We start from the raw sequence: 13,744 nt of genomic DNA, 5'->3' as shown, positions 1-13,744 counted from the left end.
TGAATTAAAAGTAATTGAGGCTATGGGAAAGGGTTTCTAGAGAAAATCAGGGTGTATCACTACACTCTGCAATAGGTACAGATGATCAGGAAATAAAAGAATATGGAACTCAGGTATGTCAGCTATGGCCATAAGATTTCATGGGCTGAATCCAAAGGATTCCAGTTGACTTCGTGGCAAGTTGAGAGTGAAAAGATAGATTTAGAATACCTGTCCTAGTCTATGACTAACAATAATGAAGGAAATAACCACATCATGAGAAAAGGGCAGAAGAATGAACTGGATGTGGTCATTACAGGTCTGCTATCAACCCTAATCTGTCCCAAATAGAAATGAATTGTGAGACCCTACTAATGTTGTCTTCCCTCATATTGAATAATAGTGGCATAGCTTCAAGGTTGAGAGGAGACCTCATCTGAAGTAGAAGGAAAGATAGTTCAGCAAGTAGTACAGGTGCTTTGGATGGGACATTGAACCTGGCCAGTGTCTTACTCGTGGGAGTGCCAGTAGAGACCTGTTTTCCCACTGTCTCTTGCTCTATTGGTGTCTGCTTTTGGTTGCTCCCTTCTCTCCCAGTTTATTTCTTTCCACAAGAACACGCCCTTCCTAACTCAGAGAGAAAAAATTATTCATCAACATTTCTTTCCGTGTATACCCAAGATACATGTCCAGTTATATAACTTCATTGATTCCAGAAAGTTTTATCATGGTGAACTCTCAGTTATAGTTTACCTTCCTGTAAATGTATCATTCCTTTCAGAAGCATCCTTTTCCTGGAATTCTTTGACACTTTTCATTTAGTCTTAGCAGAAATTTCCACTTGATTTTTATCTTCTCTTTAACAGTGATTTTCACTGTGAACCCTAAACTTAATCTTCCTATGATTTTCACATTGTGGATTCACTTCTGATCACTGAGGTAACTTGTAACTTAACTAACACTTTTTAAAATGTTAACTTTTTGAGAAGAAAATTAATGGGTTTTTGTTGCTGTTGTTGTTGTTTTTATTCCAATCTGACAATGAAGAGATCATAAATCTCTAGGCTTTTTAAGTGATATATCCTAAATGTTTTTCAGTAAGGCACTCTGTGTTATCCCTGACTTTTTCTTCCCATTCATGTTTCTCCAATGCAATGTTTTCTCAATAACTTCTTCTCTTTATATTTCATGAACATAAATGCAGCTGTTGCCACTTGAAGGAGGTTATTGAGGAGGATAGCTTTGACCAAAACATCTTTTTTGTGCAGCCTATCACACTCCTGATGGAATCCTCAGATGCCATGAACCTGGCCTGCCTGACAGCTGGATACTACAGGCTGCTGGTAGATTCCAGGAGGTCGATATTTAACATGGCCAACAAGAAAAATACAGGAACCCAGGACACAGGTATATTCTTTCTAAACTCATGAAGCACTGACTCCTCCATCACCCCTGCTGCTGCAATCAGACCTCACCTTACCATAATAAGATGTTACTTAAAGAGTTAAATTTGAACACATAGAAAAGCTCATGTCCAAACAATACAAAAGCCTTCAAGTACTGCTAACATTGTCTAATTGTTAAAAATGCTGATTCCCCATCACATTTATTATGGCACTTGTAAAGGTCAGGTGTGTTCGTATTATTTATGACTACATTTTTATTGCCTCACTCTTACAGTGGTCAGAACAAAGAGAACTAATGATGAAAGGAAAGATTGTGAGTCCCCTGTTTTAGGACTGCTCATTCCTTAAGATATCCTAGACCCAGCTGCCTGGGAGTCTTCTCCCTGTAGTCAGACTTTCAGGGAACTTTACCAGCAGGAGGAGGTAGGTGTTTTCCAGCACTGGAACTCAGGGGCTCTAGAAGGAACTTCTACTCTGGCAGTCATCTTAGATCTATAATAGGAGCATCAAGATGGTAAAGATATAAAATACTTCAATATAGCCTCTTGACAGGACACAAAATAAGGACAAGGAGAGCCAAAAATTTTTTTAAAGGATTCTTCTTTTGAGGGTGAGTGTTTTTCATTTATGTTAGGACTTCTTTTCTTCAGTATTTGAGCATTTTCCTCTATCTACAGTGGATGTTCAGTGAATGTGGCTAATGGATACTACCATTCAAGGCAGAGCCACTGACACATGAAGAAAATCATACACAGGGGTTCCATAATTAGGATCACTTCTAAAAGAGAAGAAATTCTTAAAAACAAATTTCTATAACCATTTCTGAGAGAAAAGGGGGAAGGAAAATCCCTTCATGTTTTTAAACTGAGCAGAAAACATGTCTTTATTCCACAAATATATTGTAACATATAGATTCATAGACATGCATATAGACTCACATGCAATTTATTATAATGGCTTGGTAAGTGGAATCAATTATAGTAATAGAAAATGTGAAAGCAGAGAAAACAGGAGATGACAGAGTGAGTTAGAAGGCAACTCTGACTTCCAATCATATAAATCTAAGGTTTAATTCAACCCCACATTAAAATGCATGTGTTTTCAAATTACTCTAAGCTTGGGTGTCTTCATTTGTATAACTGGGATTGAAAACTTAGTTTGCAAGGGAAGGTATAGAAAAAAAATCTATGTAGGACGCTTAAAATGATGCTCACTAGTTCTATTACTAATTCCACTACTTGGCAGTAAAAAAACACTGGTTTAAAAATTGAGAATGGGGGCTGGGGAGATAGCTCAGTCAGTAGAGTGCTTGCCTTGCAAGCACAAGGCCCTGGGTTCGATCCCCAGCACTGCAAAAAAAAAAAAAAAAAAAAAAAAAAAAAAAAAAAAAAAAAAATTGAGAATGAAAGTTACATAAATAAAGAAGAGAGAGGAATATGGAAGATGGAGCAAAGAAAATCCTGGAAAGACACACATGACTAAAAAGAATAAGGGAAAGAACAAAAAGGAGGTAGTAAGTATACACAGGATTTGGTGATACATATTTTTATGACCACATATTTTCATTAGGCAAAGAGATTTAGAGCAATTCAACAATGACCTGTGAAATTCTGAAGAGCAGTTCAGCAATTTAACACAATCCTTTCACATTGAAAACCCAGTTTTGGCTTTTTATTTTCTAATCTTAAAGCTTATTTTGACACTGAAACCTTTTCACCATGGACCGCTAAATTGTACAGGTATAGTAAGAAAACCAAACTTCCATTCTAAAAATGGCTACAGTAATAAGGGTCTTACTTCTGTCCAATTTATAGCCATCCACAATATAATGTGTTGTAAAACTGAGAGACAAACTTAGTTGCAAAAAGTATTACTGTGAGGGAAAAATGGAGCCTCAACCTCTAAGTGATTTCTTCCAGAGTGAGGAAACATGCTGCAAATATCTTTCTTCACTCTGAGAGACAGTGGGGTGTGTAAGGGAGAGACAGCACACCCTGAAATGAAACAGGTACACCTCAAGTGAGCAGCAGCCTGGGACTTAGCATCCTCTAGTGCCTGCAAACACCTCTTTTCTTTAGAAACTGCCAAAGATCTCCCGAGATGTGAGAAATAACAAGAGCAACGTCTAGTAGGATCAGTTCACCCCTGGTCCACTAGAGACTGAGCCACAGAACAGATCTAAGTTCTCACCCCAGATCCTTCCATGTCTCCAGAATCATTCCAGGAAGTCAAATCAGTATACCCTTCTGCAAGGAAGCTAAAATTGAGCACGTGTTTTCTTCTTATCACAAATTGAAATAGACCTTAGTTAAGATCTCTGATAAGGAAGTAAGCCTCCATTTATTTTCCTTCATCTTGAAAGTTTACCTTCAAGCATTTTCAAAATCCCTGACTCCACACATCTTTGTATCTCTGGGCTTCAGCGGGGTCTGAGTAAGTATCATTAACTTGCTTTTAGCTCTCTGGTCTATTCATGTTTTTTTTGTTTGTTTGTTTGTTTGTTTGTTTTTTGGTGTAAACCATGAGTTGTTATTCCAAATAAAATTTTATTGGAATTCAACTGCACATATTGTATTACTCTGGAACAAATTATCACAAATCTAGTGGCCAAAACAACATAAATCTCTCCCAGTTTTGGAGGCCAGAAGGCAAAAAAAGGTAGCAGAACTGTACTCACTCCAAAGGATGTAGGAGAGGATCCTTCCTTGCCTTTTCCCACTTATGGTGGCTGTCAGCATTCCATGTGACTGCACATTTCCTGCCTTAGCCTCTCTCTTCACATGTGTAGTCCAAATCTCCCACCACTACAAGCACACTCACCATTGGATTTAGGGCCCAAACAGATAATTAAGGATTAACTTGCCTCAAGATCCTTAATATAATCTACAATACTCTTTCCAAATATGGTCACATGTCCAATAAGATCATAGTTTGAACACATCTTTGGGTGCCCACCCACTCAGTCCATATTTCCATTTGTTTATCACCTATGGCTACATTTATGTTAAAACAGCAGAGTTTAATAGTTGCTATACTGAAACAGTTGGCCTGAAAAAACTAAAATATTTACTTTCTGGTCCTCCCTTTACAGAAAATGTTGCCAACATGGGGTCTAAACCTAGCTGTTACAACTTTGCTGAACCACACTTCTTCCATACCCCCAACCCCACAAATACATATACACACATGCACACACCCACAGAGCCCATCATAACCTAAATTCTCATGTTGGCAAAATATTATTGAACACCCATGCAGTATACTGATTATAAGTTAAGATATAAATGTGGCTAGTTCATAACTAAATGTCTTCAAACTATACTTACTATTTATGAAAATATATATATTTAGTAAAATGACTGAACATTGTTCAGTTTGAAGTCTATTGTATAATTTGGGGGGGAGCAAAAATTACTTTAGTAAAACCGATTTTCTTTTCCGTATGTCTTCTACATGTAACAACAGTATCACCCAAACTGGGCCAAGTGGGAACAGATGGAAAAATGGTAGGGTCCTAAATTTTTGTCAAAATGTTGCCTTTGGAATCTACAAAGCAATATTCACAGAATGACCCAAATTTCCTGTCTTGTTAAATATCAGAGCAAATCTTCACATGAAAATTCCGTATTTAAAGACCCTTGAAGAGAAAACAAAATAATAATATTTAAATTAGGGTTTTACAATTTTAATTCATGAGAAACATCAAACAAATCTTCATGGGTTCCCATGACAAGAACAAAAATTGAAATTACTCTAAATATTAACTATACTTGGAAATAGCAGAAAGAAGTACATTATTTGTGAATGTTCCACCTTAAACATTATATACACACAAACATAGAGCTATCTAGGCTGACATTTGTACATGAATATGTTATTTCCAGTAGGATATAAATAGGCTGAAGGTAGTGGTGCAATATTTATTTTAGTTTCCTAGGAAATGTGATAGAAGTATGAAGATCCTTGACCTTCTATTAACTCAATGAGAAAACAATCCAATATCTTCCACCACAAAGTGGAGACTGTTAGATCTCACTTTACAAAGAAAAGGACAATTTATTTTCTAGAATAACAGCCTATTGAAATATCACCTTTCAGCTTTGTAAAAGGCATGTTGTATATTTACATTCATAGATGCAAATAAGGTCTTCTAATTATATAGCAATTGGATTTTATGTATATCAGTTTTGTTAATGTTGATTCTCCTAACCAAGGAATCCTTGCACCTGGAGCTTACATTGAGCAGTACTATATTTGGAAAGTCAAATGATTATATTTATACAGTGATGCTATAAACCATTAAATTAAGAAACACAGATAAAGCTCCCCCCCCAAAAAAAAAGAACCCAAATATCACAGTAATGTGTCTTTGCATGATTCTTTCTCTTTAGGAGCTGAAAATAAAGGAAAGCCTAACCTCCTTGGCCCAGATTGGAACTGTATGCCTCAAATGACCACCTTCATTGGTGAAGGGGAACAAGAAGCTCAGATCACATATATAGATTCAAAACAGAAGGCAGTTGAGATTACAGACAGCACCATGTGTCCAAAGGACCACCGGCACTTGTATATAGACAACACCTATAATTCAGATGAACTTAACCAGCAGTTGACCCAGCCCAGTGATGCTCCCTGTGAGGCAGACTACAGAAGTCTAGCCCAGCGGTCCCTGATGACCCTCTCAGGACCAGAAACTTTAAAGAAAGCACAGGAATCTCCGAGAGGAGCCAAAGTGTCCTTTATTTTTGGAGATCTTGCCTTGGATGATGGTATGAGTCCCCCAACTCTTGGCTATGAGAGACTGTTAGATGAGAGTCCAGAAATGCTGGAGAAGCAGAAAAATCTCTACATCAGCAGTGCCAATGACATGAAGAACCTGGATCTCACTCCAGATACAGAGAGCATCCAGTTTGTGGCGAATTCTGTTTATGCAAACATAGGTGATGTGAAAAATTTTGAGGCCCCTGAGGGGATAGAGGAACCCCTCTTGCATGACATCTGTTATGCAGAAAACACCGATGATGCAGAGGATGAGGATGAGGTAAGCTGTGAGGAAGACCTTGTGGTGGGCGAGATGAACCAGCCAGCCATCCTCAACCTGTCTGGGTCAAGTGATGACATCATTGACCTCACGTCCCTGCCTCCTCCGGAAGGTGATGACAATGAGGATGACTTCCTGTTGCGTTCCTTGAACATGGCCATTGCTGCGCCCCCACCTGGCTTTAGAGACAGTTCAGATGAGGAGGACACTCAGAGCCAAGCAACTTCCTTCCATAAGGACAAGGAGCAAGGCAGCGGTCTGCAAAACGATGAGATCCCCGTGTCCCTCATCGATGCTGTGCCCACAAGTGCTGAGGGAAAGTGCGAGAAGGGACTGGATAATGCTGTTGTTTCCACTCTGGAAGCTCTAGAAGCTCTATCTGTTTCAGAAGAACAGCAGACCAGTGACAATTCAGGTTCTTTCATGATTGTTACGTTTATTCACTGATAACCATGTCATCCATCCATTCAAGCCATTTTTCTTTGGAGTCCTGTTATGTGGTATTCTCCATTTCATGCATTGTCCCATTCCATAAATAAACTGAATCACCATCATGGGTTTTTTTTTTTTTTTTTTTTTTTTTTTTTTTGGTGTGTGTGTGTGTGTGTGTGTGTTGTGTATGTGTATGTGATTTCTTTCATTATATTTTTAAACCATATGGCACAACCCCCCACCTCCATTTCTGGAACAACTGTGCAATAAACTCAAAGTCCTTACTGAAAAGGGAAACACTTGTTTTTGTTTTTGTTTTCTTTAAATAATAATGAGTCCCTTTTTCTTACATGTCTCCAAGTGCCTCTGATACGTCCATTAATTGCTTCTTGTTTTTTACGGCATGCAGGTGTAGCCATCTTGCGGGCTTATAGTCCTGAGTCTTCATCAGACTCAGGCAATGAAACTAATTCTTCTGAAATGACTGAGAGTTCTGAACTGGCCGCAGCACAAAAGCAGTCAGAAAGCCTCTCCCGCATGTTCTTGGCCACTCATGAAGGCTACCACCCCCTCGCAGAAGAGCAGACAGAGTTCCCCACCTCCAAAGCTCCTGCAGGGGCCTTGCCTCCAAAGTCCTCCCACAGCCTGGCTGCTCGCCCAGTGACCGACCTTCCGCCCAAAGTTGTGCCTTCCAAGCAGATACTTCACTCGGACCACATGGAGATGGAGCCTGAAACCATGGAGACCAAGTCGGTCACTGACTATTTTAGTAAACTGCACATGGGGTCGGTGGCATATTCATGCACCAGCAAAAGGAAAAGCAAGCTGGCAGAGGGGGAAGGGAAAGTCTCCACAAGTGGGAACATACCAGGAAAAAAACAGCAGGGAACCAAAACAACAGAGATGGAGGAGGACGCCAAAGGGAAATTTGGTACTGTGTCTTCGAGGGACAGTCAACACCTCAGCACTTTTAATCTAGAGAGAACTGCCTTTCGCAAGGACAGCCAAAGATGGTATGTGGCCACTGAAGGTGGGGTGACAGAGAAAACTGGACTGGAAGCAGCAGCTGGGCAAGCCTTTTCCAGAGCTTCTGGTCTTGGGGCAAGGGAGGCTGAAGGGAAAGAGGAAGGGGCTCTTGATGGAGAGGTGAATGATGTTTCAGGACTTGGTCAAGGGGACCGCTTCTTAACAGATGTGGCCTGTGTGTCTTCAGCCAAAGACTTAGATAACCCAGAGGATGTTGATTCACCCACCTGTGACCATTCCTCCAAGCTTCCAGAGGTAGAAGAGGGTGTGGCCCGCCTTTGTGATTACCACTTAGCCAAGCGGATGTCATCGCTGCAGAGTGAGGGTCATTTTTCTCTACAGAGTTCTCAAGGCTCTTCAGTGGACACGGGTTGTGGTCCAGGCAGCAGTGGCAGTGCCTGTGCCACTCCTGTGGAATCACCCCTCTGCCCTTCCATGGGAAAGCACTTGATTCCAGATGCTTCTGGGAAAGGTGTGGGTTACATTCCTTCAGAGGAGAGAGCCACTAGTCTTCCCAACCATGGAACCAACTTTAAGGAACTGCACCCACAGACAGAAGGGATGTGTCCACGGATGACAGTGCCTGCTCTGCACACAGCCATTAATGCTGATCCCCTGTTTGGCACTTTGAGAGATGGATGCCATCGGCTCCCCAAAATTAAGGAAACCACAGGTACAGCAATGATGGATTTAGCACATGCAATACACACTAAGACCATGTAAACCATATTTACATAAACCTAAAAATACAACATCTTAAAGAAAGAACGAAGGTTGCCAAAGAGGCCATAGAAATATTAAATAACAATCATTGACCCCCTGGTAGTTAATAAATTATAAAGTTTCTAGGTCTGGAACAATAGTGAAAATGGAATTTGTTTCTTATAATTTTGTTCTGCTCTTCCTTTAAGAATTTGATTGAGCAATATTTGTTTCTAAATTCTAAATGTAGACTTTTAGCAGGGCCCAGTATAACTTTTGATTATAATATAGTATTGTTTGGAGTTGCATAACAATTTGACTTCCTTCTCAAGACATCTCATTTCCAGTTTTTCCAATTTGTTACTGAGAGAAAGGATAATAGAGAAGTATATTAGATAGACTGGAGGGGTTCTGAAAGATCATTTGCCTTCCTGCAAATTTACAGATTCCTCCCTTCTCTGGACAATTCCCCTAAAGGAATATTCTGAAGTGTCTGGCATACCACAGTCAGGAAGATTTGGGGGTTATGCATGATGAGTTGCTTTATTTTCCCCAAATAATAAAATCTAGATACAGATAGAACCAAGAACCCAGCCACTTTCTGTACCTACCTTCACTGTTCTACCTTCCATATAGTGGACACATGTGCCCCTCTTCAGTCCATGTGACTGGCCATCAGGTAGCAAAAGCAGATACTCCTTCATACCTTATCTTTTCAAGTTATATCAGTAGTGTCTTTTTCATATTTGTCAATAGAAATTAGTGAGACCTTATATGGGTTAGTTTATATTCCTGCTCTCAAAAACACCTTTTTTTGGGGGGGAGAGGAGAGTACTGGGTATTGAACTCAGGGGCATTCATCCACTGAGACACATCCCCAGCCCTATTTTGTATTTTATTTAGAGACAGAGTCTCACTGAGTTGCTTAGTACCTCACTTTTGCTGAGGCTGGCTTTGTACTCATGATTCTCCTGTCTCAGCCTCCCGAGCTGCTGGGATTACAGACATGTGTCACCACAACTGGAAGAAAACCACCTTTTTAAATCTTACAAATTTTCTATTTTTACAAAATCCACCATTGGCTGTGCCTTCCTTTGTAAAGTCACTTGTAAATGATACCTAATTCTCATCACCCAACTGCAATCTTTTTTTTTGTACTAAGGATTAAACCCAGGGGTCCTTAAATACAGAGCCTCACTCCCATTTTTTTCATTTTTAGACAGGTTCTCACTAAGTTTCTTAGGGCCTTGCTAAATTGCTGAGGCTAGCCTTTAACTTGTGACCCTCCTGCGTTGGCCTCCATAGCTGCTGGGATTACAGGCAAGCACCACTACACCTGGCTACCAACTGCATCTTTACCTCTAAATTAATTGAAACACACTGTTTAATCCTTTGTAATTTATGAAGAGCTTTTTACTGTTATCTCTTGCTCTTCTTCACATGACAGCTTTTCTTATGAAAACCTGAGCAACTTACCCAATGCCTTGACTTCAGACCCAATACCTAGCAAACCTCATATCTCATGCTGTCCTCTTAGAAAGGTTAGATGAATTAATTTGCATTAATTATTTTTAAAAAAGGTAACTGATGCCAATTACAGAATTAACTCAACTCCCCTGAAATGAAACTTACATATTTTATGTGTTTCAATAATCTATAAACAAAATGTATATTTTCTGTTTCTAAACTTCAATAGGTAAATATTGAAGGAGGTTCATGAAACACCATTGTCTCCTGGAAAATGTTTGAGACTTCTAGACAATTACCAATGAATCAGGAGTTCCAGAAATAACAGATTCCAGTATTTCTTGCTCTTCATTAAAATGGAAATCTGTTATGAGTTATCAGGAGTCAGTTATTGGAAAACAGAATGACCCTGACATATGGCAGACCTTCTATAATGCATCCTTGGGAAATGTAGAGATGTTGTAAAAATGGCTACCTAGGAGATGCTTAATGAATCTCTCTGTTTTTCTACTACCCCTAGTGTAGCTTTCACAGAGCCTGGGAAGGAGAGACGAGGAGGCATGCCTTCAGCTTGGTCTCAACATCCTGAAGTTGATCCCATCCTACCATCAAACATTCACTCGGAATCAAAGGTGCCAATTCCAAATCAAGACCCTAATGATTTCTCCCAAGCAAATCAGGCATATGGAGAGTCTGTGAGCTGGTGGCCACCAGATCTGAGAGGGGGGCGCCTCAGGACACCCCCCAGCCAGAGGGCTCTCAGACATAGCAGCAGTATCCTCTCTGGATCCATAGGGTTGGAGGCCTTCCAAGAGAGAACCAAGGGTGCAGTCAGCTTGAAGTATCCGGGTATCACAGAAGCACAGGAGGCCAGTTCAGAAAGGCGAGCAGAACTCCCTCTGGGGAAGAAGCTCACCAAGAGTTTGTCCCAAAGCTCAATGCACTTTAGCCCTGAGGGGAAGTTTCACAAAAGGTCCCCAGTGGCTCACAAAGACTCAAAGCAGTATAAGACGTTACCCTTGAGGAAGCTAGAAGGCAGCAGTTGGAGATGCCGAGGACCTTTCAGCTACTGTTTCCTTAACCGAGGGCAGGATGAAGATGGTGATGAAGAAGAAGAGGAGGGAGAGACCACCCTTCAGGTCTCTTGCCTCTATCCACCACCGATGACTCTCACCATGCCAGAACCAACCAGCCCATCCCTGGCTGTTGGGATTTGGAAGCAAGGAGGGGAGCTATCCAGAGGGTCAGTGCTGAAAGTCTGGTCAGAAGATCTGAATGGCCCAGATGACTTGGACTTCAGCAATCTGGCTTTTGATGCCCGGATTGCAAGAATAAGTGCACTAAAGGAGAGCACATACACAATGCCTGATGGGTTCCTTGCAGCCCAAAATGATGCCAATGAGCTGCTTTGCCTCGTCAGGGCAACAAAGGGGAAAAGAGAGGAATCACGCCCCGAAACATATGACCTTACACTTTCTCAGTACAAGCAACTGTTATCCATCGAATCGAGACAGTTGGGAAGTGCCTGTAGGAAAATGGCGATGGCCGAGAAAAGTCCAGAGGAGATGCTTCTAGCTATGACTTCCAGCTTTCAAGTGCTCTGTTGCCTAACAGAAGCTTGCATGCGATTAGTTAAAGTCGTGAACTCAGAAACACAGCGGCAGGAAATTGTAGCAAAGATTGATGAAGTGGTCATAAACTACATATGTCTCCTGAAAGCTGCAGAGGCAGCCACTGGAAAGACCACTGGGGATCCTAATATTGGACTCTCAACACGACACTCAACCACCATGGCCGCTCTAGTAAGCACACTAACACGTTCTCTCAAGATGCTTTTAAATAAATAAATAAATAAATAAATAAATAAATAAATAAATATGAAAGTCACGTCATAATCTACCTTTGCAAAGCCATACATGAACTTTTATTTACTTTATGTGTACGATGAACAGATGTCTCCTTTCTTCTCTCTGTATATTTTGTTATTTTATATAAAATAGGAGATAAAAGTTACATTGATGAAATGTTGAAATGTCCTTATCAGATGTATTCTGTTTATATTATACATATATATATATATATACACATGTAAAAGAAATATACAAGAAAGTGATGACATTTGGCTATTTTTCGTATAGCCAAAACTCCAGGTATATGATGTGGAATTTTAAATTCTACCGTGTTAGAGCAAAACAAGAATCCTATACCCTCTCCTTCCAAGCAGATATTTGGAGACCATATCCTTCATATTTAGAAGTAAAAACCAAAATAAAAAATAGAAAAGAAATCACGATGTGTATAAATAATAATTATGTTTTAAAATTATGATTTTTAAGCATTGGAAATAGCAAAAAGACATTTAAAATTCGAGAAGGTATTATAAATTATTAGAGAATATATATAATAAATTAATTTTTTGCTCATAGTGTTTGGTTATTGGATGCTTTCTTCCAAAAATCCCACATATTTAATTTTGGTTTATGCTATTTGGGCTGCAGATGGGTGGGGGGGGTGTTGATTCTGCTGTGTCAACACAAATGCTCTTCACAATGCTTCTAGAATTTAAAAAAAATCCCAAATAGAAGAACAGAGAAAATGATGAGCAGGTTCCTAGGTAGAGTTATGGATTATCTAATAACATGAAATGGATGGAATTGATAATGCCAAAATCAAATTCTTCAGTGAAAAGCAAGATATGTTTTGACTAAATGTCAAAATACATAAACCAAAGACTGTCTTCCCCTCATCCCAATTCATTCATGAAGCTCAAAATTTTCTTTAGAGTCACAGATCATTTAGTAAAGTATCTGCAAAATTACAAAAAAGGAACATTTAATGGTCATGAAAAGTAAGCACAGACCTAGTAATGTAAACCAGACCACATAGCAGCACCTGTGAGATACATATTACCTCTCAGCAGGGCTGTGCACAGCATCTCCTGTACAGGAGCCAAAGCTGCCAATCAACCTACTACCAAGACAAAATTTCAAATCTGGAATGTTCCAGAAAACCAAGAAGAGATGGCTACTCTAATAATAGAAGCCATGATTAAATAAATAACAAAGTATTTATTAAATAAGTACTTACACTGATATTTGCCTAACATGCACAAGGCCCTGGGTTCAATCCCCAGCACCAAAAAAAAAAAAAAAAAAAAAAAAGTTTAATCCAGATTGGCAAATAGAAATCTGAAAACAAACAAAGAAAAATCCAGAAGTGATAAATTTTTTACCATTTCACATGAAACCAATGGAATGTAAAGACATTTTCAGAACTGACATCTCTCTAAAAATATATCTTTGGGTCAAAACAAATGGATGCAAACTGTGCAATCATATAATAAAATTGATTTTGTACATATGTATTTCCTGGGTCTCTCAGTGTTCAAACTATACACACTCTTATTTATGCAAGTGGCTCCTTAGAATATGACAGAATATCCAGTAGAAATATTTCCATTTTGTAGCCTACTGGGCAGGAGTCATAACACAGTCCATAATTGCTCTCTCTCTACTGAGTCATTCCACAGAGACTCAGCAACATAAGCCACACCACACATTTACAGATGGCAGCAAATGAAAGGAGTTTAGGCCTGTGTTATTATAAATAATGTTTAATTAAATAATAAAACATTATTTCATTATAATTATAAATATTGGTGTTTTGATATTGAGAGATATTAGTGGTGTTT

At 39.4% G+C, this 13,744-nt stretch overlaps 1 protein-coding gene across 7 annotated transcripts in view; it reads left to right on the top strand.

Moving 5' to 3' along the window:
• Positions 1–12,478, top strand: part of FRMPD4 (FERM and PDZ domain containing 4) — a 912,953-nt gene extending 900,475 nt beyond the window's left edge. For 6 of the 7 annotated variants that reach the window (XM_079123114.1, XM_079123113.1, XM_079123116.1 and 3 more), the window contains 4 exons: positions 1,248–1,386; positions 5,777–6,841; positions 7,268–8,557; positions 10,579–12,478. In XM_079123114.1, the coding sequence (XP_078979240.1) occupies positions 1,248–1,386; positions 5,777–6,841; positions 7,268–8,557; positions 10,579–11,900 (3,816 nt within the window). In that variant the 3' untranslated portion in view covers positions 11,901–12,478. Of the gene's footprint in view, positions 1–1,247; positions 1,387–5,776; positions 6,842–7,267; positions 8,558–10,573 lie in introns of all 7 variants that reach the window. The other variant, XM_079123119.1, reaches the window with a different exon arrangement.
• The last annotated feature ends 1,266 nt before the right edge of the window (positions 12,479–13,744 follow it).

This window comes from Sciurus vulgaris (genome assembly GCF_902686455.1).
Source record: "Sciurus vulgaris genome assembly, chromosome: X".
NCBI classification, from domain to species: domain Eukaryota; kingdom Metazoa; phylum Chordata; class Mammalia; order Rodentia; family Sciuridae; genus Sciurus; species Sciurus vulgaris.
This window is presented reverse-complemented; position numbering and strand designations above follow the sequence as displayed.